The sequence below is a fragment of the Pinus tabuliformis genome, chromosome 4_1, assembly GCF_031772625.1.
Source record: "Pinus tabuliformis cultivar Carrire ecotype Pingquan chromosome 4_1, CPIR1, whole genome shotgun sequence".
NCBI lineage: Eukaryota > Viridiplantae > Streptophyta > Pinopsida > Pinales > Pinaceae > Pinus > Pinus tabuliformis.
Window position 1 is genome coordinate 628489887 of NC_142303.1, and position 26041 is coordinate 628515927.

General features: G+C 39.2%; 1 protein-coding gene across 1 annotated transcript in view; it reads right to left on the reverse strand.

Annotated features, from left to right (window-relative positions):
- Positions 1-26041, reverse strand: part of LOC149177603 (wings apart-like protein 2) — a 106479-nt gene that overhangs the window by 75803 nt on the left and 4635 nt on the right. Inside the window, exon 2 of the mRNA XM_089420168.1 lies at positions 10228-10327. Within this exon, the coding sequence (XP_089276294.1) occupies positions 10228-10327 (100 nt within the window). The remainder of the gene's footprint in view (positions 1-10227; positions 10328-26041) is intronic.

Here is a 26041-nt window from a genome sequence, read left to right on the forward strand (position 1 = left end):
AGGCTCAATGCTTCAAGAAAGCTAATCTTCTCTCTAAGAAAGACCTTGGGTGAGAAGATCAAAACCTAGGGTTTGAGATATGTAATGTTAATGTGTTTTCCTAAGATCAAGTCTCTCAAATGAGGTAGGACCTCTTAGAGGAGCTTTATGTGTTGTTATGATACTTGCCAAAGGCTCTTCACTCTCTTTGAAAGACCTAGGAAAGTCTTGCACTAGACCTAGGGTTTTGTGAATAAGCGTGGGAAGAAATGCTTCCAAGGTATTCACTAGGTCGAGGCAAGGGAGGAGAAAGGGTCCCTTATGATTTATTCAACCGAATACAAGGCTCATACAACCCTCAAGAAGGCCACCTATCCAAGGGAATATAAGCTAGATTACCCTTTTAGGACATAAGGATTCATCGATAATTCACCATGAGAAATCAACCAAAACTGGAGATCCTCCAGACGAGACCTCAACAAAGAGTTTTGTCTGAACAGAATCCAAAAATTCCTCCTCTAAAGTATTTCGCTTGATGCCCTAGCTAGTCATCCTAGGAAAAGGGGGCTGAAAATTTTGAGAGAACAGGAGGAAAGAGAGGTTGATCAATAATGCTCTTGGACCAGTGCCTAATTACTGTTGAAAATAGCAACAAGAAATGTTAAAAATAGCATTCAGTATATTCCAATTTTAATTTGTCCTTGAATTAAAATTGAGAATTGAAATTTGAATTTAGTCTCACCAACTGCTTGAAAAATAATTAATTAATTCATCTTGGATTAATTAGTTGGAGAAATTCAAGCTAGAAGTCTTTGTGAAGTCATGCAACAGTTATCCCTTAAATTAAAGAGATTATCCCTTAATTAAGGAGATAAAAATGAGTTGTATTTGATTTGTAATTAGTTAGCTCAGTTAACTGAATTAAGTCCAGTTAGATTAGTTCCAAACTATTTGAGGAACTAATTGTGAATTCAGACAGTTAATGCATGCATGCATGCATGAAACTAGTGTACTCCAAATAACTGAAGATTCTCTCATAAATAACTCATGCATGTCAGTTCAAACAAAGACCTAGTTGAGATTAAAGACAAGGACAGTGTACTATTAGTTGGAGGAATTTTCCTATAAAGGGAACTCATCCATGCAGAAGGAACAAGGTTCCTTGAGGATTGCGCATTTCTGACAGTGCGTTAGAGCAAGGTGTGAGATCAGTGTGAGTGATCAGTGTTACACTTGGTAACAGTAGGATCACCCAGAGAAACTACGCAACGAAATAGGAGGCTTGGAGGGCTGAGGAGAAGGCTTGTGAAAAGCCTTGTTAGCCTGTGAGCATCCAGGAGGATTGTATTGAGAGCTGGCTAGCTGTGAGAGCTAAAGCTTTGTGTAATCTTGACGTATTTCCACCTTGTATGATAATACAGATAGCGGGTTTTCAGCTGAGGCTTTCCCCTGAGTATTCTTTTGTGTTTCATGTGTATCGATTCTTCTTCTCTATTATATGTATTCTGTTTGATCTTGCTCAAATCGATTAAGCTTCCGCAAGTTTGATTGTAGAAGTAGATTAAGTATTTTGCTTTAGTTATAATGCATAATCAGGTTAATATACAGTCAGAATTTCTAGATGGTATTAGAGCCAAGTTTATTGGAGCAAAGTTTATCAAAACAGTGAACAGTATACGAAGAAGAGAATTCAAAGCAACGAAAAAATAAATAAATATAAACATAATAATTAAAAAATAAATTACTAAAAATCAGTGTTGATAATATCGGCGATATTCGGAAATATCGTGATATTTTCGGCGAGCCGAAATATCGCCGACAAAATATCGCGATATTTTAGGGTTTTGAAAATATCGTGAGATTTCCGATATAACGCCGATATCTCAGAAAATATCGCCGGTGACACTGTAATCATTCCGCGCGGCCTATAAAATTCGATTTTTGGTTTTTTTCAAGTTATTTTGTTTTTCTGAGCGCTGGAGAAGGAATGTGGTTGCTGCCAAGGAGGGTTTGATGCCATTATTGCCAATTTGCCACCAACAACGAAGATTTCTCTAAGCTGCAAGTGCCAAGAACAGTAAGAGAATCTCATTCTTCCGGCTCCCTACAATCATTTTGCTTGGTTTTTGTTTTCCATTTCAAAATGCAAGGGTTTGCAAAACATAGTGATCCTCAGAACAAACATATATTCCAAGAATCCAAACATTAATTGCTACATCTGTTTCAAAAGATTGCACAAGTCAAGAAAGATTCTTCGGCGAAAATCACATGGAATATCATTTGACAAATGATATTCCATGTGATTTTCGCCGAAGAATCTTTCTTAAATTGCACAAGTCATCAAGGTTTGTGACTTGTCACTATGTTTTCATTGTTGCCATCATAGATCACTGTTAGTGTCAAATTAATAAATTATTACCACTGCTAAGAAACTCTCCATGCCACTATTATGGCCATACATCATCATCGAGTTACTTAGAGGATCATTCTTGTCAGGACTCAGGAGAGTCAAGCTCACTGTGATGTGTCACATCTATATCAAAGTTCAGACCTGTATCATTGTCAAGTCATCATCAGGTTCATAATAAGTTAATAACTAACCATCTAAATGGGGGCCGTTTGGAATTATCCAAAACATCAAACAGGTCTTCTTGAAACAAATGTGGCACGTTATAATCTTTCAATAAATCTGGTGCAACTTCACCGAACTCAGAACTGCACAAGAGAAATGGTGTATTAGCATTGAGCAATACCACACATATTTATAGAAAATAACTTCATATTGATATCATTGTCAAGGTAATACAATATTACAAATACAAAAGTGGTCATTGCTAGGAGGTCACTGCTAGGAGGTTGAATACCGAGGTCTAATAATGCATTATGCACCTACAGCAGTGGTATAACAGTTATATATTTTTCCCATGCTTGGCATAATTCTGAAAGAAATTGTTCTCATTCCGTGCCAATTTGCTATGTGTTTCATTTGCCATTTGGATACCTCACGTTACAACATGTTCATACTCTTTTGTTCAAGAGTATTCAACAGTCAACTTGTATTACACTTCTATGACTAGGCCTAGTTATACTATAACTATAATTATTAATTAATAATTAATTATTATTAATTACGTAACAGTGATATACAGTCACCTCATTTCCTTGGCATATCATTTGCATTGTTAGAACTTAGGCTCTTTCATTGCTTGGAAGTTGGCATCTTTGGTTAAAGTGGCAATTATTGCATGATACAAGCTCACTGCCCTCTTAACTTTTAAGTTTGCTCTTTTTTCATGCCCATTGCAAAATTGCAAATTTGCAAATAATGTAGCAAAAAAAGTTAAAATTGTTTTGTAAAATGATGTGGTTATTTGTAATTTCGTATTGACAGCTGACTAGCTGTGAGAGCTAAAGCTTTGTGTAATCTTGACGTATTTCCACCTTGTATGATAATACAGATAGCGGGGGTTTTAGCTGAGGCTTTCCCCTGAGTATTCTTTTGTGCTTCATGTGTATTGATTCTTCTTCTCTATTATATGTGTTCTGTTTGATCTTGCTCAAATCAATTAAGCTTCCACAAGTTTGATTGTAGAAGTAGATTAAGTATTTTGCTTTAGTTATATTACATAATCAGGTTAATATACAATGAGAATTTCTACATGGTATCAAAGCCAAGTTTATTGGAGCAAAGTTTATCGAAGCAATGAACAGTGTACGAAGAATAAAATTCGAAGTAACGAAAAAATAAATAAATATAAACATAATAATTAAAATATAAATTAATAATAAAAAATGGGCCGCGAGTTTGCAGATCAGATCTGAAAATTGTGCAAAATTTTCAAAAACAAATAGCAAATCTGGATTCCTTGCGAAAAAAATAACCAAATTCAAAAACAAAAAAATCGGCTGAATCGGAGTTCGGATGAGGAGATTTCATTGATTTAAAATCAGCTCTTTTTCTAGAAAATTTTGTGACGGTGGGAAAGATGAAACGGATTGGTGTGCTAGCCAAGAATCTATATGCACTTAGGGTACAAGATGCATGCAAAGCCTTGAGGAGCAAGGCAAATGTTAGAGACTTGGTGATTGAGAGGGAGAGTAAATTAACTCTCAACATACAACCCCAAAAGAAGTCTCAGACAATTGTGCAGGAGCCACAATTAGAATTAGCGGAGGGATCACATGCAGCCATACCTGCAAGTGTGAGGTGGGGCGATGTGAAGTGATAGTCTCAAGAAGGCTGAAATTGAGCAAGGTCCATTGAGAGGTTTTATCTCATGGATTGTACCTTGTTACAGGAGCCCAAAGTACATAATAGCGGGAGGAATCAGTGGGATTGATGCAGTGAGAGATCAAAGTGACAGGGGTTAGAGCAGTCAGATATTGAAGAGCGCAGAGAAGAATTGACAACAGTGCAAAAAGGCTGAGTCAGCAGAAGCGCAAAGTTTTCAGTCGACAAAAGCAATAGCAGTCAAAGACTTTGATGACAGAGACATCACTATGATTCAGGTTGGATATTTTTTGTTTCTGGAGTTGGTGGACCAACAACACGAGAGAGAAGTGTTGCATGCAAAACATTCCAAAGGTTCAGGATCGGGATCGAGTTGAATTCCTTTCTTGTTGAGAGGGAGTGTTGAAAATAGCAACAAGAAATGCTAAAAATAGCATTTAGTATATTCCAATTTTAATTTGTCCTTGAATTAAAATTAAGAATTAAAATTCGAATTTAGTCTCACCAACTGCTTGAAAAATAATTAATTAATTCATCTTGGATTAATTAGTTGGAGAAATTCAAGCTAGAAGTCATGCAACAGTTATCCCTGAAATTGAGCAAGGTCCATTGAGAGGTTTTATCTCATGGATTGTACCTTGTTACAGGAGCCCAAAGTACATAATAGCGGGAGGAATCAGTGGGATTGATGCAGTGAGAGATCAAAGTGACAGGGGTTAGAGCAGTCAGATATTGAAGAGCGCAGAGAAGAATTGACAACAGTGCAAAAAGGCTGAGTCAGCAGAAGCGCAAAGTTTTCAGTCGACAAAAGCAATAGCAGTCAAAGACTTTGATGACAGAGACATCACTATGATTCAGGTTGGATATTTTTTGTTTCTGGAGTTGGTGGACCAACAACACGAGAGAGAAGTGTTGCATGCAAAACATTCCAAAGGTTCAGGATCGGGATCGAGTTGAATTCCTTTCTTGTTGAGAGGGAGTGTTGAAAATAGCAACAAGAAATGCTAAAAATAGCATTTAGTATATTCCAATTTTAATTTGTCCTTGAATTAAAATTAAGAATTAAAATTCGAATTTAGTCTCACCAACTGCTTGAAAAATAATTAATTAATTCATCTTGGATTAATTAGTTGGAGAAATTCAAGCTAGAAGTCATGCAACAGTTATCCCTTAGATTAAGGAGATTATCCCTTAATTAAGGAGATAAGGATGAGTTGTATTTGAGTTGTAATTAGTTAGCTCAGTTAACTGAGTTAAGTCTAGTTAGATTAGTTCCAAATTGTTTGAGGAACTAATTATGAGTTCAGTCAGTTAATGCATACATACATGAAACTAGTGTACTCCAGATAACTGAAGATTCTCTCATAAATAACTCATGCATGTCAATTCAGACAAAGACCCAATTGAGATTAAAGATAGGGACAGTGTACTATAAATTGGAGTAATTTTCCTATAAAGGAAACTCATCCATGCAGAAGGAACAAGGTTCCTTGAGAATTGCGTAGTTCTAACAGTGCGTTAGAGCAAGGTGTGAGATCAGTGTGAGTGATCAGTGTTACACTTGGTAACAGTAGGATCACCCAAAGAAACTACGCAAGGAAATAGGAGGCTTGGAGGATTGAGGAGAAGGTTTGTGAGAAGCCTTGTTAATTTGTGAGCATCCAGGAGGATTATACTGAGAGCTAGCTAGCTGTGAGAGCTAACGCTTTGTGTAATCTTGATGTATTTCCACCTTGTATGATAATACAGACAGCAGGGTTTTTAGCTGAGGCTTTCCCTTGAGTATTCTTCTGTGTTTCATGTGTATTGATTCTTCTTCTCTGTTATATGTGTTCTGTTTGATCTTGCTCAAATCGATTAAGCTTCTGCAAGTTTGATTGTAGAAGTAGATTAAGTATTTTGCTTTAGTTATATTGCATAGTCAGGTAAATCTACAATCAGAATTTCTACAGTTACCTGGGCTATGGAGTCTACGATGATTCAAAATTGGCCAAAATCATCTTCAAGGAGGCTAAAGATTGATGCCCTAGCAACCAACCTTTAACATTTACCCACCCAATATTTATGGAGTTTTATGGAAGAAAAACGAAATCTCATCCACTAGGAACATTCATCAATTATCATGCAATGAGTAACATATGCAATTGCCAACAAAATAGCTTTCCAAATAATATACAACAAATTAGGGCATCAAAAGCATTTAACTAGTTGCAACAATCCCATACATTAGACATTATTTCAAAATATATTCAACAAAAAGCACTTACAAAATGACAATATGATATATCAATACACAAATCAAAAAGTAGCTCTAAAGAAGATCGAAATTCTAGCTCCAAGCATCAAAGAGTCTCCACTAGCGTCCAAGAGAAAAAGTGCGAAGTCTTTTACAAGAGAAGAATCCAAGTGACGATGATTTCTCACAAATGAGACTCATTTCTATTTATATGAGTCTCTCCTAATTCAATTTAGCCTAATGAGCCGCTAAAATTATAAAGTAATATGCTAAGAACAAACCTTGGTCACAAGCCAACCAAGTAGCTATCATAAGTTACGAAAAAGCCATCCATAAGTGCGCCGAAATGATGACATCATGATGAAGAAGGGTCATTGGAGGGCCTCATTGAGTCCTCCAGGTGCCATGATGAGAGATAGGGCTCCAATAAAGATGAATTAGGGGATGGCCCCTAATTTTCCATGCAAGTCATCATGTGGTGCCCCATAGTGGCTTTGGGACACAAAAACTAGTCTCATGGGTCTCCAGATGAAATATAAATCTATAGACTAATCCAAATGAGGGCTCCCATGTCTCAAAAGTGAGACAAACCTACTCTAAGCCTTGGATTAGTTGCCCTAATCATGCTAAGTCAATTGGGTCATGCTGGGCCAAGTGCATCATCTCGCGAATAATGTGGGGCAATGAACAAATTGTTGATGGTGTTGAGGGTGCACATGGAATGAAATGATGCTCAAATACATGACAGAGTCCCATGGCTCTCGACACATCCCCTACAAATGTCAATATGATCCTCTGGTGGGCTTGGGCCCTAGTTAAGTTGCCTCAGGTAGGAGTGGCTAATAAACAACCCTACTCGTTGTTCCCAATCTGTAAGGGGAAAGACAAGTCCAAGGTACATCCTTCAATTGATAGGGGCCATGTGAATAATGATGAGATGGATAGGGACGCAAGGGTCTTAGGGCCAAATGCTATGGGTTCAAGGATGGTAATGATGAGGGATGTCCACATATCTTGGTGGATAGATGTAGGAGGGAGCAATCATGGATACATGAGTTATCTCCGACTTTGCTTTTCCACCCTTCTTCATTTTCCTTTGCCTTTTCTTGATTTTTCTTTGTATTATTGCTTGGGGCTCTAGGAGATGAGAGCATGTTATGTATAATGTTAGCAGTTATTACCCCTTTAAGGTGGGGCAGTTCATCACCCATCAGGGGTTGGGACATGCACAGATTCCTTAATGATGTGGGGACACTCATGGGGCCCTAGGAACCAGGGTGATGGCCATAACGAAGGGGTAAAGCTCATGTTTGGCTTTTTCCCACGTGCTAATATAATGTCCCAACCATCTTTTGCATTTTATAATATTTTTATTTTGTTTCTTGCATGTGGCGATGATAAGCTTTTAACTTTTTAACCTTTTTTTAGTTGCATCAACCTCTGGGACAACATTTCAAGGCCCGACCAAAACATGTAGAAAAGGGGAGGGGTATACTAGAGCCGTGTGGACCCCGAGAGGGGAGATGATGAAATAGGGCTTGTAATGTGTTGGGGGGGGGGGTGAAAAATGTGAAATGGGAAAATAGGACCGCGATACCAAATTCGAGGTTTTCCAAGTAGTGCCCTTCCTGAAACTATAAGTGAATAGGGGAGATCCTAGGGGACTAGGATTGAGGATTAACCCCCCATTTAAGGTGAGAGAACAAGACTACAGTCAAAACCCCTCCTTCCAAGTCACCCAATAATCCATAACCAATGTGCCCAAGGAAAAACAAGCATGAGCACCTGATTGCATAATGAAAAACATACCTTTATGGTTGGATGGCCCACCTTCAAACATACGCTTTCGACAGATGGGCGAGGGGACATATGACTAGCTCAAGGAGTGGAGATCAAATGGCACAATATATCTGCTACACTAGTGGTCGTCAAGGGCTGCTAGTTGTCGGCTGAAGACAAATCTAGGAGAAATATTCTCCTATGGGGGCACCCACTTTTGGCAGGTAACAAGATCATTATGCAAAAAATTGCTAAAGCTTGAAGTCATAACTTTAACACAACCTCCCTACATGCATCGCCATTTGCCAAATGCTCTTCACATTTCTTTGGTCTAGTTTAGAGTGGATTCACATAGACTTCAAGTGGAGGCAAAGCACCAACTCAACCAATCAGATAAATTTGACAGTCATGCCATCTTCAACAAGTTGAGACAAAGATGCACTTCATCTTCCACTACCCCATCTACTACAAGATTCAAGGGCGTTACCATTTTCTTTCGAGCAATTACAAACCCTCTACAATTTCTTTCGGTACCCCAAATTCTATACATACAAGAGGCCCTCCAACTACCTCCTAAACTAGTGTCCACCTAGGAAATCACTTCCTTTTTAACGATGCTCCCACCTACTATGGGCATGAAGAGATAAACAAACAGCTGCCTTGGCTCCGATTCCAAATCCTTGCAGGCTTGTATGACTATTCCTACTTCCTAAAGGCCTCAGTAGTATTGCCACTCTAGATCCCATCCCAACAGCCAGATGAGATAAACCAAGCCCCAGCAGAGGTCAACCTCTTCCATATAGCATCATAGTACATAGCCCAAAGCCTACTCTAGGTCCTCCTAATAGTGTTCTATTCTGAGTTTCTCCACTCAGCCTCATATGATAAATCGTAAAAGGGCTTGCTCTCGCTGTACCCGATACACTGGCCTTGGCCACTTGGCCTCAAATGTTAGGAGGGATAGCTCTTGCAATCCTTGATACATTGGCTTTTTGGGCTATCAAGTTTTTAGATTCATGCATTTTGTACATCCTTCTTTTACATCTTCTCTCCACTTCTGGAGTTTTGTTCTCATGCCTTAGCTTAGATCAGCACTTCATCATACTTGGCAGTCCTGTCGACCTACTTCAATGGTCATTAGTTGGGCATTAATAAAATTATATTATTATATTATCTTATCTTCATTTTTTCAATAATCATTCACATGGATTCTCAAAGAATCTGAGCAACTATCATTCCATACGGTTATACAGGATAGCTTACATAAAAAACACATGAACATCATCATTAAAGCTATATCTGTTTTATGGGTAAATTTTCAATATGCATGCACGAAAATTTTTACAGCTTTCTTCCAGTAGCCATGTGTTCAAGAATATTCAAACTTGTTCAATTTTCTCCTAAAGCCCAGTGCCATTGGGAGCTCTCACAACCATTCATCATATGTTACAGTGACCCACCAGAAAATTAATTATTAAAGTCAATAATGAACAGACAAATTGCAAGCAATTCAAGTCATAACTTGAACACACAACCTCAACAATTTGTATTTCATGATAAAGGTGAGACCATCATATGCAGTATGTGAGCCCTTGACAGGAAAAATGAAATAATTTAATAAGCCATCCAACTTGTATCCGAGAGGGGTGTATTACCATCCCAGATTGCAGCATCCAAAGCAAAACTAGAAACTCAAAACAACCTATGGAACACTAAAGGTGTATGAAATTCACAGAAATCTAATATCTAGCAAACTTCAAAATCTTACCAGTTATATATTATCCACTTCTGATGATACCTAATTATAGGAGATGTCTATCCCATGTGTTAAAATTCATGAATTTGATATAATCAAAAGGTTAACCTTATGACTAGAGCATAGGCTATTATTATATATGACATGAATATATCCAATTATGCTGGTGTATCGACAACTGCAATAAAATAAAGGGAATAAAACTAATAATAAATTTTGGCATCTTAAGACAAATAGGAGACTCACATCACTTGCAAGAACATAAAATAGAGCTGCTGCCGCTAGAGCTGTAGGAGGGTCATCAGTAGAAAGAGCTACAATAGCATCAATCACCGGTTTGGCCATCCTGCAATCCAGAAAAAGAAACTGGCCATTCAAAAAAATATTCCAAAGCCTATTTAGCAACACAGTATGACAAAGGAAAAGGAAGTGATATCAATCAGAGGAAACAAAACTATAGCACAATACTTCTTCATCCAGTCGATTAGAAATACCAAGCAAAAGCCACATAATATTATATATTTGTACCTCAAGTACAGAAATTCTAGACTATTGTAATTACCCTTTTTTATCCCATCATATATACAGTGCTATAAGAATTAAAACATATTAAGTATGATCGCTTATATATATCTACCCAAGTATAAAATCAATCAGCCTTTCAGACAAAGGAAACCATGACAGAAATAATGAATTTGCATTTGTTGCTGGTACCAAACATAATATGAAATATAACATAAACATCGAGCAAACACAACAATTTATCAGATTTACACATGAACATACACACAAATAATCAAAGAGAATGAGAAAGAATGATCGCTTGATCATTGAGTGCTGCAATGTCTCAGAGAGGAGTACATTACATAACTCCTGAATAACTAGCCATTCAATGACTGTAATGAGTCATTTATTAGGATCAGTCTATTTAGAATCATTATATCTGACACCCTCCCATCATGGTCATATTACATGAATTTGCTTGTTCCAGAATCCAAAATAAACACAAAATATATAGGCCAAATAAGGTGCTTTAAATCCACTTCTAAGAAATGGCTTCCATCAGCTACTCTAAAAAAACTGTATATGGCACAGTTTACGTAGACCACATTAGTCACCAACCTTCTGTTTGACCAATGACTCACCCACCCTATGAGAACCAATTTTGGCAGCATACAACATTTTCAGCACCATAGAACTTGGCTTATTTTCTGAACTCACCTCCCCACACCACAGTAGTCTAACACATCAAAATTTTGTTTATCCTCTTCCACAGGGAACTGGTAGTTTACATGTTTGCTCCAAGCTGGTTCTCCATTCACCTTCAAACAAATGAGCTCCAGATTGCTTGGTTGAAGGAATGGTGCACTTACATTGGGAGAGATTCCAAAGTTTGGCAAGTTGCTTACAAAGACACCATTCATGGAGGATAGATAAAGATTGGCATAGAACACCTTTCTCACAAAGAGGGAGTGTTAGACTTTAGCAGCATTGCTCAGAAGCTGATTCAACCTCGCATTGACATGCTTCAGCAGTTCCAGATCAACATTACTGGCCGAATAGATGAGGTGCAGCAGCAGTAGAATGGGTCTCTAAGGAGACCTATCATTAAGAAGCATTCAGTGTGTGATTGATGGCATGCACTATCATTAGAATTCATGTCCCAAATTTAGAACCTGTTTTCAGTTTTTTGTTAGGTGCAATTTTATCTCCAGTTAGTAGCAGTTTGCTTTAGTATAAGAGTAGTTCCATTCTTGGATATTGTCCTATGCATGTGTGAGGCTTCTAAAAATGGATAAAGCACAAATCCCTACGAGGTACATGCATGCAAGCTTATCCTCTTTCTTGTGGTTGCTCCATCCTAGGTTAGGTTTAAACCTGCATGAGGCACACTGATCTAGCAGATCATGAGTTAGAGTTTGATGTTTTTAGGAGGCACACTACAAAAGGGAGATAAGGTGACTTCACCAGATTTATTGTATCCCCTATTTCTCTTAGTCTATAAAAGTGAGATAGGGTGACTTCACTAGATACAAAAAAATTGTAAGTCATTCAGTTAGAGTGCAGTGCAGTGTAATTCATCTTTTCTGAGTAATAAAGTGCGATGGCAATTTAAGTACTGAGTTTTCTTGTTGCTACAATAATTTCCAGAGCTGTTTTTTATGCAGATTTAGTTTACACAATCTGCTGTCCTGAATTACTCAAATTATACAGTAGGTTTAAGTTACAGCCCAGCTTTTGAATAAATAAGTCTGTTTTGAAAGTAGCATAGACAGTTTTATTAGGATTTTTCCTATTAGGAAGTGCAAATCTGTATGCCCATGAATTAAATTCCAACTGGAACACCATCCCACTTCACTGTAAAAGTTGCTTCATCTTCACCCTCTCTGAGAATCCTCTTTTATTCATGAAAATCAACATATCAAGAATAATAAATATGCTACTTACCTCTGCTAGATCATCTACTCTTCATCATCCACCAATCTGATGAACCATATTCTTCCAGACCCATGAAAATTGTCATTTTGCTCTTTTTGTCAACAATAAAACATCTATTATTGTTGAAGCCAACACATAAGCGTTGACTATGCTTCATAATCCAACTAACTAAAAGTAGATTCTTCTGCAAACCAGAGACAGTAGACATTTCTATTATATAAACAGCAACCTTTTATCTCTCATCTACAAATCAGTATACCAATTTTTCCTATTAGTAGCACACCATGGTGCACCTAAATCAATATGCCAATTCCTAGTGACTCCTTTATCACTGGCCCTAAATACATGGAACTCTCTTCCTCTTTATATTCAGATAGATTCATTTGTTTCTTCCCAGACTGATATTTGAAAGAATACCCTTAGCTGTCTTTTTCTACTCACATTTGTTTCCTACAAAACTTGGCCATATGTCCCATCTTACCACAATAAAAACACTTGATATGTTTTCCAAGATTTTTAGCATTTGAAACAACACACTTGCTGCAATCTTCTTAGCAATATATAAGCTTGCAAGGCTTGTCTTTGGCCTTGAAATTTGCTGCTAAGGCTGCCTCTGATTCTCCATTTTCACTGCTTCCGCCAAGCTGCTTTTGCCACCCTTCTGTTTGCAAAAGTTTGTTGTTCAGCTCCTTAAAGGTTAGATCTGTATCTTCAGTGAATCAGTAGTAATGATCAAATTTTCCTTGATTTTCATAAGATGACAACATAATCTTCAAAGCAATTATCACCAGATCCTCTTCAGCCATCTATCTTTTGATTTTAACTGATCTCTTATATCTTGGATTTTTAACAAAGGGTCTTGAAGGAAATCCTGTTCCTCCAATTTTATCAAAAACAGCATGTTATTTAGGAAGAATGCCCTAACTTTATCCAATGTTTCATGCATATTCCTCGGACATCCCTAAATTCTGAAAGCATCATTTCCATCTTGAACTGTACGCATCATCTCAACAGTCACAAAGAGCTTCATAAGCACTATAGCCTCCTGATTCTTCTCAATGTACATCTTTATTCAAAGCCTGCCTTTGACTCTGATCACCTCAATTTGATCATCAACACTCATTCTTTGAATAAATAACAGTCTGTTTTGAAAGTAGCATAAACAGTTTTATGAGGATTTTTCCTGTTAGGAAGTGCATATCTGTATGCCCATGGATTAATATCCAACAGGAACACCATCTCGCTTCACTGTAAAAGTTGCTTCATCTTCACCCTCTCTGAGGATCCTCTTTTCTTCATGAAAATCAACAGATCAAGAATAATGAATACGCTACTTGCCTTTGCTAGATCATCTTCTCTTCATCATCCACCAATCTGATGAACCATATTCTTCCAGACCAATGAAAATTGTCATTTTGCTCTATTTGTCAACAATAAAACATCTATTATTGTCGAAGATAACACATAAGCGTAGACTATGTTTCATAATCCAACTAACTAAAATTTAAGTGTGGATTTTTCTGCAAACCAGAGACAGTAGACATTGCTATCATATAAACAGCAACCCTTCACCTCTCATCTGCACTTGCACATTTACCTTCCATACAACTGTATTACTATCGACAACTCAAAGACAATAGAATCAAAGTTTGTCCTTTCATCTACAAATCAGTATGCCAATCTTTCCTATTAGTAGCACAACATGGTGCACCTAAATCAATATGCCAGTTCACAGTAACTCCTTTATCACTGGCCCTAAATACATGGAACTCTCTTCCTCTTTATATTCAGATAGATTCATTTGTTTCTTCCCAGACTGATCTTTGAAAAAAGACCCTTAGTTGTCTTTTTCTACTCACCTTTTTTTCTTACAAAACTTGGCCTTATGTCCCATTTTACTACAATAAAAACACTTGATATGCTTTCCAAGTTTTTTAGCATTTGAAACAACACACTCGCTGTGATCTTCTTACCAATCTGTATGCTTGCAAGGTTTGCCTTTGGCCTTGAATTTTGCTGCTAAGGCTGCCTCTGACTCTTCATTTCCACTGCTTCCACCAAGCTGCTATTGCCACCCTTCTGTTTGCAAAAGTTTGTAGCAACTGCTCAAAGTTTAGATCTATATCTTCAGAAGTAATGATCAAATTTTCCTCAATTTTCATAAGATGACAACATAATCTTCAAAGCAATTATCACCGGATCCTCTTCAGCCATCTTTCTATCTATTGATTTTAACTGGTCTCTTATATCTTAGAGTTTTAACAAATGGTCTTGAAGGAAATCATGTTCCTCCAATTCTATCGAAAACGGCATATTATATTAGGAAGAATGCCCTAACTTTATCCAATGTTTCATGCATGTTCCTCGGACATCCCTGCTTTCTGAAAGCATCCTTTCCATCTTGAACTTTTCGCATCATCTCAATGTCACGAGGAGCTTAATAAGCGCTATCACCTCCTGATTCTTCTCATTGTACATATTTATTCAAAGCCTGCCATCATTCTTTATTTCCAAATATTAAAAAAAATCCATTAAATTTCTGATACCTGTTTGTTTATGGTAGCATCAGACAGGTGTTCTAGTCTCAGGTGATGCTAAGAGGCTAAGGAACACTAGATCTCCAAAACCCAGGAAAGGTTTTGCGAGATAAGCTTGGGAAACACCTTAATTAAATTATTTCCTAAGTCTAACTTAGGAAAAAGTGGTAAATTAAAGTTAATTAATTAAGGATGCTCGAGATTGCTCTAGAGACTTCTATTGATGAAGTCTAATTGATCTTAACCGTCGATGAGGATTTAATCTTGGTCGTTGTCTTAACGAGAGATTATAATAGCATCTCGAAGGGATGGAGAGAGACACATCGGGCATCGATTTTCTCGGCAGATTGAGCTACCTAGTTCACAGAAAGTGAGGGTGCAGTTCAAGCCAGAGGAACAACATCCAACAATAAGAACATAGAACAATAAGAAATAACAGCAAGTATTTTATTATTCAGAAAGCAATGTTCACTTGCCTCTTCGAGGGGGCAACCTCCAATAGAGCTGAGCTCATTTACAAAATAAGACACGATGCTCCTCGAGGGGAGTCTCTATCCTTTATATAGGATTCATACATCCAATACCATGGGGCAGTACCATGGTTCTTATTAATACCATCTATCTAATACCATGGCCCATTTGCAACTAACTGTGGTCCCTTCATTAAATGCGGGTCAACCACTTACAATTATTAATATGGGCTTTATTGACTCTTTACTTAACTATAACTAAGACTCGATCCTATTACATAAATAAGGGGGTTAGGGTTGGACCCTAACATGCCCTCCCCCATAAGAATAGCCTTGTCCTCAAGGCTGAAGCTGCGGAAACTGCTAAAGGATAGTCGTTGGTTCCCAGCTTGCATCCTCTGGAGAGGTGTCTTTTCACTTAACGAGGATGTCCTTGATCGTGCGGCCACGCAGGTGCCGTTCTCATGTGTCAAGAACCTGTTCAGGTTGGAGCCAGATTAACCCTTCTTCATCCACTTCAGGTAGACTAGTTTGAATTCTGCAATGGTTCCCAATCACTTTCTTGAGGCATGAGACATGGAAGACTGGATGGATTTTTGCAGTGGGTGGCAAAGCTAGCTTGTAGGCAACTTCTCCAATGCACTGAAGTACTTGATACAATTCGTAGAATTTTGGAGATAATTTCTAACAACCCTTGTCTTTGAGTGATGTTTGCTTATATGGTTGCAGCCGCAAAAATACCTGATCACCTTCTTGAAATTGGAGTTTTGAGCGATGTTGATCTGCCTGCTGCTTCATGCGGTTTTGGGCTTGATGAAGATTCTCTCTAAGGTGGGCCAGCATGGTTGTGCAGTTCTGTAGGAATTGATCCACTGCTTGTACCTTCGAGCATCCCTTGATATAAGAAGTAGGGGATGGAGGGAGTTGACCATAAACTACTTCATATGGAGTCATTTTGGTGGTGGCATGATAGTTGGTGTTATACCACCATTCGGCTAGAGGTAACCATTGTACCCAGAGATGTTGCTTTTCTGAAGTGAAACACCTAAGGTAGGTCTCCAGACATTTGTTGACTGCTTCAGTTTGACCATCAGTTTGTGGATGATAGGAAGTACTGAGTTGTAGTTGGGTACCTTGTAGGCAGAAGAGTTCCTGCCAAAAGTTACTAGTGAAGATCGGGTCACAATCAGACACAATGGAAGTGGGCATGCCATGCAATTTGAAGATCTGATCCATGAAAGATTGAGCAACCAAAGTCGGTGTAAAAGGGTGGGGTAGGGCGCAAAAATGAGCATACCTAGAAAGTCTGTCCACAACCACCATGATGACTGACTTGTTTCCTGACTTTGGAAGACCCGTAATGAAATCCATAGAAACCCCTGTCCAGATTGAGGCCAGGATGGGCAATGGCTGTAATGTGCATGGGGATTTGACTGTTTCTCCTTTGTGGCGCTGACAGATGTCGCATTCAGCTACAAAAGTAAGAATGTCCTTTTTCATGCCTGTCCAAAAAAATGATCTTCGAGTGCGAGCATACGTCTTCTGAAAGCCTAAATGTCCTGTAGTGGGAGATGAGTGCAACTCTGCCAAAATGCGGCTTTTGAGGGTGGATGTTAGTGATATTACGACTCTGTCCTTGTAGCGAAGAATCTCATCCTGCCACGAGTAGCCAGCTTGGAATTTGGATCCGTCTGCAATTAATTAATGAGTTGGGAGAGCCAGGGATGTGAAAACCATTCCTTGCGAGCCTCTTCAATCCATTCTGGAATGGGAAGGGAAATTGTGAGCAAGGTACTTTCCTCCTCAAATTGGCAGGATAACACATCTACTACAATATTTCCGCGCCCTTTCCTGTAAATTATCTCATAATCATATCCCAGCATTTTGGCGAGCCATTTACTTTGTTGTGGTGAGGATAGGGGTTGCTCCAAAAAATATTCAAGGCTTTGATGGTCTATGTGGATTTGGAAACGTCGCTCCAATAAGTATGGTCGCCAAGTATCTAAGGCCAAGGGTCGACCTTCCTAGATTAAGACCACCCCAATACCTGTACCAGAAGCATCACATTCATTCACAAAAGATTTGGTGAAGTCGGGTAGTGCTAAGACTCGAGTGGAACACATGGCATGTTTGAGAGCTGTAAAGAATGAATTTTTCTTGAGGAGTTGAGTGAGGGGCCTAGCAATGCGACCATAATTGCGAACAAATTTGCGATAGTAGCCTGTGAGACCCAAAAATCCTCTCAAGCTCTTCAAGGTCTTTGGTTGAGACCAATCCTGCATTGCCTGGATCTTTTTGGGGTCCACCCTGACACCTTCACGCCCCACAATGTGGCCCAAATACTCAACTTCTTCCATGCCGAAAGAGCACTTGCACATCTTGACAAATAATTTATGCTTGCAGAGCAGTTGCAAGAGCAGATCTACATGCTAACGATGTGTGGCCCAGGTGCGACTATAGATGAGGATGTCATCAAAGAAAACAAAGACAAATTTTCTGAGATATGGTTTGAGTAGGTGGTTCATAAGGCTCTGAAAAGTGGATGGGGCATCACAAAGACCAAATGGCATGACCAGGAACTCATAATGGCCTTCATGAGTTCGAAAAGCAGTCTTTGGAATGTCTACTTCTTTCATGCGAATTTGGTGGTAGCCCGAGCAAAGGTCGAGCTTAGTAAAGAATTGAGCCCCATTTAGTTCATCCAGCAAATCATCGACAACCGGGATGGGAAATTTATCTTTGACCGTCAACTTATTGAGGGCCCTGAAGTCTAGACACATACGCCATTCCCCATCTTTCTTGAGCACCATGACCACCGGTGATGAATAAGGACTAATGTTGGGACGAATGATGCCTGCTTCCAAGAGTTCCTTGATTATTTTTTCAATTTCATTCTTTTGGGCGAACGGATATCTATATGGGCGCACATTTGGTGGTTGGGCCCCTGGGACCAAAGTAATGCTATGATCATGTTCCCCTCTCGAGGGTGGAAGCTCATGAGGCTTGTCAAAGACTAGCAGATGGTTGTTTAAGATCTATTGCATCTCAGGATGAATATGAAGAGAATTGGGTTCGAAGGCCTGGATGGCATTAAATTGGGCTATAACTCCATGGTGGCCCTTTTTTAACAATTTTTCCATCCGATGTGAGCTGATGATAGAGGGAGCTCCCGCCTGGAGTCCGCGGAGGGTATGTGTGTGGTTGTTCTGCTTAAAGCTCATATATAACTCCTGGAAATCCATTGTGATTGGGCCAAGTGTGCAAAGCCATTCAGCACCTAGGACAATGTCACACCCTCCCATGTGTATGGCAAACATATGGTTCTTTAACCGATAATCCCCCAATTGAAGTTTGCCATTTTCACAGTGGCCTTCACATTTCATTGTCCCCCCATCAGCAATTTGGACTTGGAAGTTAGAAATTGCTCGGACAAAACAATGCACTGCTTCCGCGACTCTTTGATGGATAAAATTATGTGTACTGCCACTATCAATCAAGATTACTACCGGGCGATGCTTAATAAAACCTCTGATTTTGAGAGTTTGGGGAGAAGAAATCCCTGCCAAAGCATGTAGCGAGATAACTAGTTCTTCAGGTACATTGTCCCGTTGGTTGTCCTCTTCTTCCTCCTCTGGTTCCTCAAGTGGTGGGGCTTCCTCCAATGAACTGTGATCAGTAGCATCAATTTGAAAGAATTTGGGCTCCTTGCATTTATGCCCAGGGGAGTATTTCTCATCACAGTAGTAACACAATCCTTGCTTTCTTCTTTCTACCATTTCTGTTGGTGACACCTTTTGAACCTTGAGTGTTTGGGTAGTGCTTTGGGCCCATGTGGGGCGACCCTTGGCGATGAAATTTGGACGATTGGACTGGGCCGCTAACGCACATTCTACTTCACGAGCTATCTTGCAAGCATGCAACCATGAGCTAGGGTGGTGCAGTCACACATGGGCTTGTATGGCTTCTTTGAGACCACTAACAAAACATTCCATGTGGAACTCATCGTGTAGACCTCCAGTGCGGAAAGCTAAGGCTTCAAAGGCTATAATATATTCGTTCATTGTTCCTGTCTGTCAGAGCTTAGTGAGACGACCCAAAAAATCATATTCATGGTCAAAGTGATCCATAAGAGCTTTTTTGAATGTCTACCAAGTCAAGGGCCTTCCATAGCAACGTTGATGCCATTGCCACCATTGCCATCTTTCATTGTCCAAGTACATGATACCAACACTGAGCTAAGTCGCATCGTCCAGGATGTAATTCAGTGTGAAATATTGCTCCATTTGTGCTATCCATGCGGCCAGGTGAGAGCCATCAAATTTATACATGTCCAGCTTGGGTGGTCGCGAATGGGATTGTTGGTGGGTGCCAAAGAGGTGAAGAGACTGGCTAGACTCGCCCTCAATGTTTTCATTGCCAATATATGCCTCTGCGCGTTCCTCCACCTTGCCCTTAGAGAGTGTTTCATTTAAGTTCTTCAGCTGCAACATGACATCTTTCAATTGTGATTCAAGGTTGTCAATCCTCTCATTGGCCATAGCTTGAGCTCTAGTTTGTACCATGCACCGATCCGATGTACTTGAAATTTGGGACCGCCCGAAATTTTTGGCACTAACAATTGAATGGTACCACCTTGCTCAGCTCGTCGACCTGATTCTTATGGGCTAAGTCACCAATAAGCGCCCCGGGGGAGGGGGGTCTTAGACCGGAGTTTTACTCCTTGCTTAGGAATACTGCAGTAGCCAAATCCCAGAAATGTCAATGTTGCCCAAAGTCCTGCGAAAATCATGCCTAGGTATAGGAACCCACACAATTAGTCAAATCTGAATGGCGGATCTGATTGTTGCGACGGCTACAGAGCCCAAACTGCTAGATCTAGATGGCAGATCTGATGGATATGAGCGATCTAAATCGCTGATCTAATAGATCTGAATCGCTAAACTGATTGCTGCTACGGATCTGATGGATTTGACAGATTTGAATGGCTGATCTGATAGATCTGAATGGCAGAACTGATTACTGCTGCTGCAACAAAACCCCACTTGCGAGATCTGATCTAGCAAAAATTATGCATGATCCAGAGACAGAGAAGGGAACTATGGTCGTCAGGTGCTACAGATCGCAATATACATAAGGGTCTGACGGTAGTACTCGGCCCAATTTTTCAGGACAATAACCAAGGAGGATCAACCGTACTCTTAGCCGTACAACCCGACTACCCTATCATACACGCGAGTAATCTCTCCGAGTGTTGTTCTCGATGTACTGTAGCAGCAACACAACCTATGGTTTAACTATGGCGAGGTTTCAAGGGAGCTAGGGGGCTTCCAATATACCCAGAGGGTACTTGGAAGACAGTCCGTGCGCGGTTCTGTCTAATGCGCTACTACTCGAAGGGGTACCCACAGGGGTTACAAGGGAGTCCAACAAGTGTGACCACCTCTTGTATTTTCTGCGTGCATGCCTCCCCAAATCAGCAGGTTTATGCACACAACGATAGATCCCGTGGTTTAAAGACGCCGAAACACGTCTCTAGCCAGAAAAAAAAATTTGCTAAAAATTGGAGATCCCACCAGCCATGGAAAGCGCTCTGATACCACTTGTTATGCTCTTAACCTACAAGACGATACCAGAATACCAAATATGCGAAGAAATATACCCAGAACATAGAATAATGAGAAATAACAGCAAGTATTTTATTATATAGAAAGCAATGTTCACTTGCCTCTTCAAGGGGGCAACCTCCAATAGAGCTGAGCTCATTTACAAAATAAGACATGATGCTCCTCGAGGGGAGTCTCTATCCTTTATATAGGATTCATACATGCAATACCATGGGGCAATACCATGGTTCTTATTAATACCATCTATCTAATACCATGGCCCATTTGCAACTAACTGTGGTCCCTTCATTAAATGTGGGTTAACCACTTACAATTATTAATATGGGCTTTATTGACTGTTTACTTAACTATAACTTAGACTCAATCCTATTACATAAATAAGGGGGTTAGGGTTGGACCCTAACAGAGTGTCATAGAATCCAAAGCGACCAGCCAGAAACCCTAGTGCAAGTTGCCAAAGAGGGTTCGTTTTAGTTGTTGGAGGCCAGGAGATCATCTGAAAGGCAGAGCAAATATTTTCCAAAGGAAGAGGGAGGTTGGACGACTCACTTGGAGCCAGTTTGTAGGCAATGCAAATTATCCAGGCCAAGCAGTGTGAATTCCAAGCAAAGCGAGGTTGCCAATGTGGGATTCAAGCAGGCCAGTGGAGGCCAAATTGATTGCAGAAGGGAGAAATCTTTTCCATTTTATTTTTTGCCAGATATTCGCTGGAGGATTGCCAGTTGGGCATCCAGATTATTGTACTCTCAAAATTTGTTGCATAATAATAAAATAAACCCTCACCTGCTGCACCAATTTTCCCTTCAGGGTTTTCCCAAGGACTATCAGTCCAAAAATATTGGTGTCATTTTTATTGTGTGTGCATCTATTTCTCAATTCCTTATTTACTTCCGCAATGTACTTATTTTGTGAAGAATTGTGGTGTGATTTATTTGTTAGTTGTCGACGGTCGTAAACAATTAAACTATTAATTAGTTAGGCGAATAAATTCCAGTGGTTGCAATTTCAAGGAAATTTCAAATGGTATCAGAGCATTATTGATCATATATGAGTCTCAGAGACAAAAGAACAAAAAATCATGAAGTTCCAGAGGGAGATCTGAAGCACAGGATTCAGATTTGTGTAGGCCAAGCCAATGGTGTGACTTGCAAGGGCAGGAAATTCGATTTCCAAATCTAGTCGGAGAAAACATTCGAATATCCTCAAAAGCAGAGTTTGCAAGAACCTTGGTTGCCGGAAAGCAATCCCAATGAGCAGTTTAGTTGATTCGCAGAGCAGATCTGGGCGCAAAAGATTTGCAGCAAGGGTTACAATTGCAAATTTGCGTAGGACAAGAAAAGAAAAGCACACAGAGTGGATTTCCATAAATTCTCAAAGGGTTTCCAGTTTTCCAGTCGCAAGAAAGGAGGTTGTGATTTCTAGTAGATCTGAGGCAATAATTTAATCTCCAATTGTCAGATCTATTTTCTTGAGGAGGTTTGAATAGCTTCAGAGGTCGAAGGAGGCGATATATTCGTCAAACCTATTTTCTAGTAGCATCTCTCAGTGAGCAGTACAAATTGCAGGATCTAGTGTAGGTTGCAAGATCCAATGCGAGTTGTAGGTAGAGGGGTGCAAGTTTGTAGAAGAGGTTAAGCATGTTTCTACAAAGGAAACCAAGGGTTTCCAAATCGATTGGTCAGTTGGAGGAATGAGATCAATTTCTCAAGTTTTATTTGAGTATCGCAAATTTTTGCAACTTTCTAGAGATGACCGTACAAGATTGCCAGAAGAGGTCGTGCGAGTTAGCCAGAATGCAGATCTAGGCAACAGTTTGACTTCCAGTTGTCAGAGACAGGTGCAGAGGAAATGTGACAGGGACAGGACTCAAAAGGAGATAGAGCGGCAACAAATCCAGGAGGTGTATGAGACCCTAATGAGCCATATTGGGTAGGGTCCATGAAGGAGCAACAAGAGGTCTAGATCTAGCCATGGTTGGCTTGATGAGTAGATCAAATCCAGTAGTTGTATAGACTTCACATGGATCAATTCCTTTGCTACGAGAGCCCACAATGTTAAAGTAGCAGGAGGAATAGTCATGATACAGGAGGTACACAAGTTCATTGTCAACAAGATACAATGAAATAGACAGTAGCAGAGCTAGTTGTCGTCAATACTCGAGAGAGTTGCAAAACTAGTTGCAATGACACAGGTAGTGCAAATTGGCTAGTTGCAGAAAGCAAGCACAGTTCCAACCACAGAGGTTTTCCAATTTTCCAAAGGAGGAAAGGAGTTCGAGCTAATTCCAACAGATGAAACCGAGGGAGGTAGTGAGAATTGTCCAGTTGCAAAGAGCAAGGCACAATTCTAGCTAGAGACAATCAGCGAATCCATTTTCCTTTTGGGGTTTTTTCGGGGACTAATAGTCCAAAACAAAATAAACCCTCATTTGTTACACCAGTTTAATAAAATAAACCCTCAACTACTACACCGATTTTCCCTTCGAGGTTTCTCAAAGGACTATTAGTCCACAAATATTGGTGTCATTTTTATTGTGTGTGCATCTATTTCTTAGTTCCTTACTTTCGCAACGTATTTATTTTGTGAAGAATTGTAGTGTGATTTATTCATTAATAGTCGTAAACAATTAAAGTGCTAATCAGTTAGGAGAATAAGTTCGAACTGTTGCAATGTCAAGGAAATTTCACAATACACATCCAGCATGAAGTGGGATAAATTGCCCATTTACATTAAACATAAGAAACAAATCTTAATAGAGATTACTAGTCTCACTGTTAAAACTCAGTGTTTGATGACCCTATTGTTGTTCCAATACCAATGAGTTAGACTACATCCTTATTGTTGTATCCAAGCCAACGCACTCTAGAAAGTTCCAAAACATTTTCATTTGATATCATCCATGCATGGTTTCTATGTAAAAGGATCAAAATTTTCCAAATGCACACTAACTTTCACAAAATGATTTCACCTCTGAGGCACTCCTTTATGCCTAGTCATAATCCATTTCAGATTAAGTTTATAGGCTACAATGTGCACTGGTGTGTTCATAATTGCCCCACCATTGTAGAATAATGATGGTTGAATTTGTTGAGCCCCAGGTTAGCCTTTAACTCTGATCACCTCAAGTTAATTATCAACATTCATTCTTAGCAATTGTTTTGTAAATGGGATCAAGCCAATTTTCTTATGAAATCTCTTGCATCACAATTAATAAATGTCCCTTTAAAGGCTTTGTTATGTTCAAATCAATTAGTTAGGGACCAAGGTTACCCTCCATCACAAACTCTTTTAGTAGTTGCCATTGATGGACTAAGCTACCTAATTACCAAAAAGGTGATGGAAAGTGAAATTAATAGTATTATATTGTCAAAAAAGAAAGCCCAACAAATACTCAACGGACACTTTGTTGATCACTCTTTTATGGGTTTGAAAAATAATAAAATTTCATCAAAGAAGTCGTGAACTGCATTGAGTTGTTCAGTAGAGCATTTGGCTCAAAGATCAATGAAAGAGAGACTTAATGTTTTACACTATGTCTACAGATGTGCCCTGCCTATATGGCAACTTTTCATTAGACATGGATTAAGCTTGCACGCATTCTTATGTTCATTGGCATCCTACTTATCTTTGTGATGTCGTCAGACTTATGGCAAATACATATTTGACAAGGGGGTACAAAAATTGCATATTGAATAATGAAGCCATGTCACTGGTTACAAAATTCATAATTCATACATTCCAACAAAAATGTGTACTCCTCATTTCAAGAGATTGCAAATTCTTGATTTGGGTGCATCAAAAGATTGCACAATTGCTCATTTCTTCATTATGAGTAAACACTAAAAACAAAGATGGAATCCATCATATCTAATGAGATACCTCATGTATGCCCTAGGATGAGGGCCCCAACATCATATATGGCAAACCTAAATTGCAACCCTTAAGTCAAATGGGTTACTAGGGCTATAGAGGAAGTCTGGAAAGTGCTTATGAGGGCAAACATATTGGCATAGCAAGAAAAGATGGAAGGCCCTCCAACTTCATGACCGCTAGTAATACCAACCCTGACAAAAATATATGTGTAAGGCACATAGTTATAAAACTGGCCAGTCTAAACTAGTAATCAGTCAAACCAGCCAATCAGATAGAACCAATTAGATAGGGCCAATTAATGAACCAATACAAAAGTCCAGTTGCAGGGTAGGTTTGTACCAGTTAGGTACCAAAGCAGCTAGTTTAGTGCCTAACCAATATAATCTGGCTCTAACCAATTGGTTCCAACCCTAACTGACTCAATTAAATGTCACATGCGTGGGGGGAGTCTGAGACCCCCAATGGCAGTTTTTCAAGTGGTTTTGAAGGAAACCAGGGGTTGTTTTCCTCCCAAAACAACCCCCCCAAACCCTAAACCTAAACAAAAAACTAACTCAACCCTAGAAGCATTGGCATTAATGGTAATGTTGAATTCTTAAAGTAAAAGGTGCTTAAATTTTTAACAATATCATTAATTGTTTCAAGATGTTTGAGAGTGGTTCCAACCTCATTGGATTTCATATGGAGAAAGTAGAATTTTAGATCCCACTCAAAATCCAGCAGACTTAATAGTGTTCAAGATTTCGGGATTTAGGGGATTGCAACATTTTCTTTTGATTGTCATGTATGAGCGTATGGGATTGGCATTTAATCAAGCGCATGAAGCCCTTTATGTACCTTGATGCGGGTGGTATTGATTGTTGAACTCCTCTAATGTTGGTGGTGTTAATTGGTAAACTCTTCTGCCATGGCCTTAACAAAAATGAACCCTTCACTCAAAGTAAAATAATTGGTTAGGCATGCTAAGCTTTTTCTACCATATTATAAGGTTTGAGGAGATGAACCCTTCACTCAAACAAAAATCTTTGGTTAATCAGTGATGATCCCATTTCTAGTAGCGGTGAATAAGTGATGAGTTTGATGAGTGGTCGTGTTGATCAATAACTTGTAGTAGTAC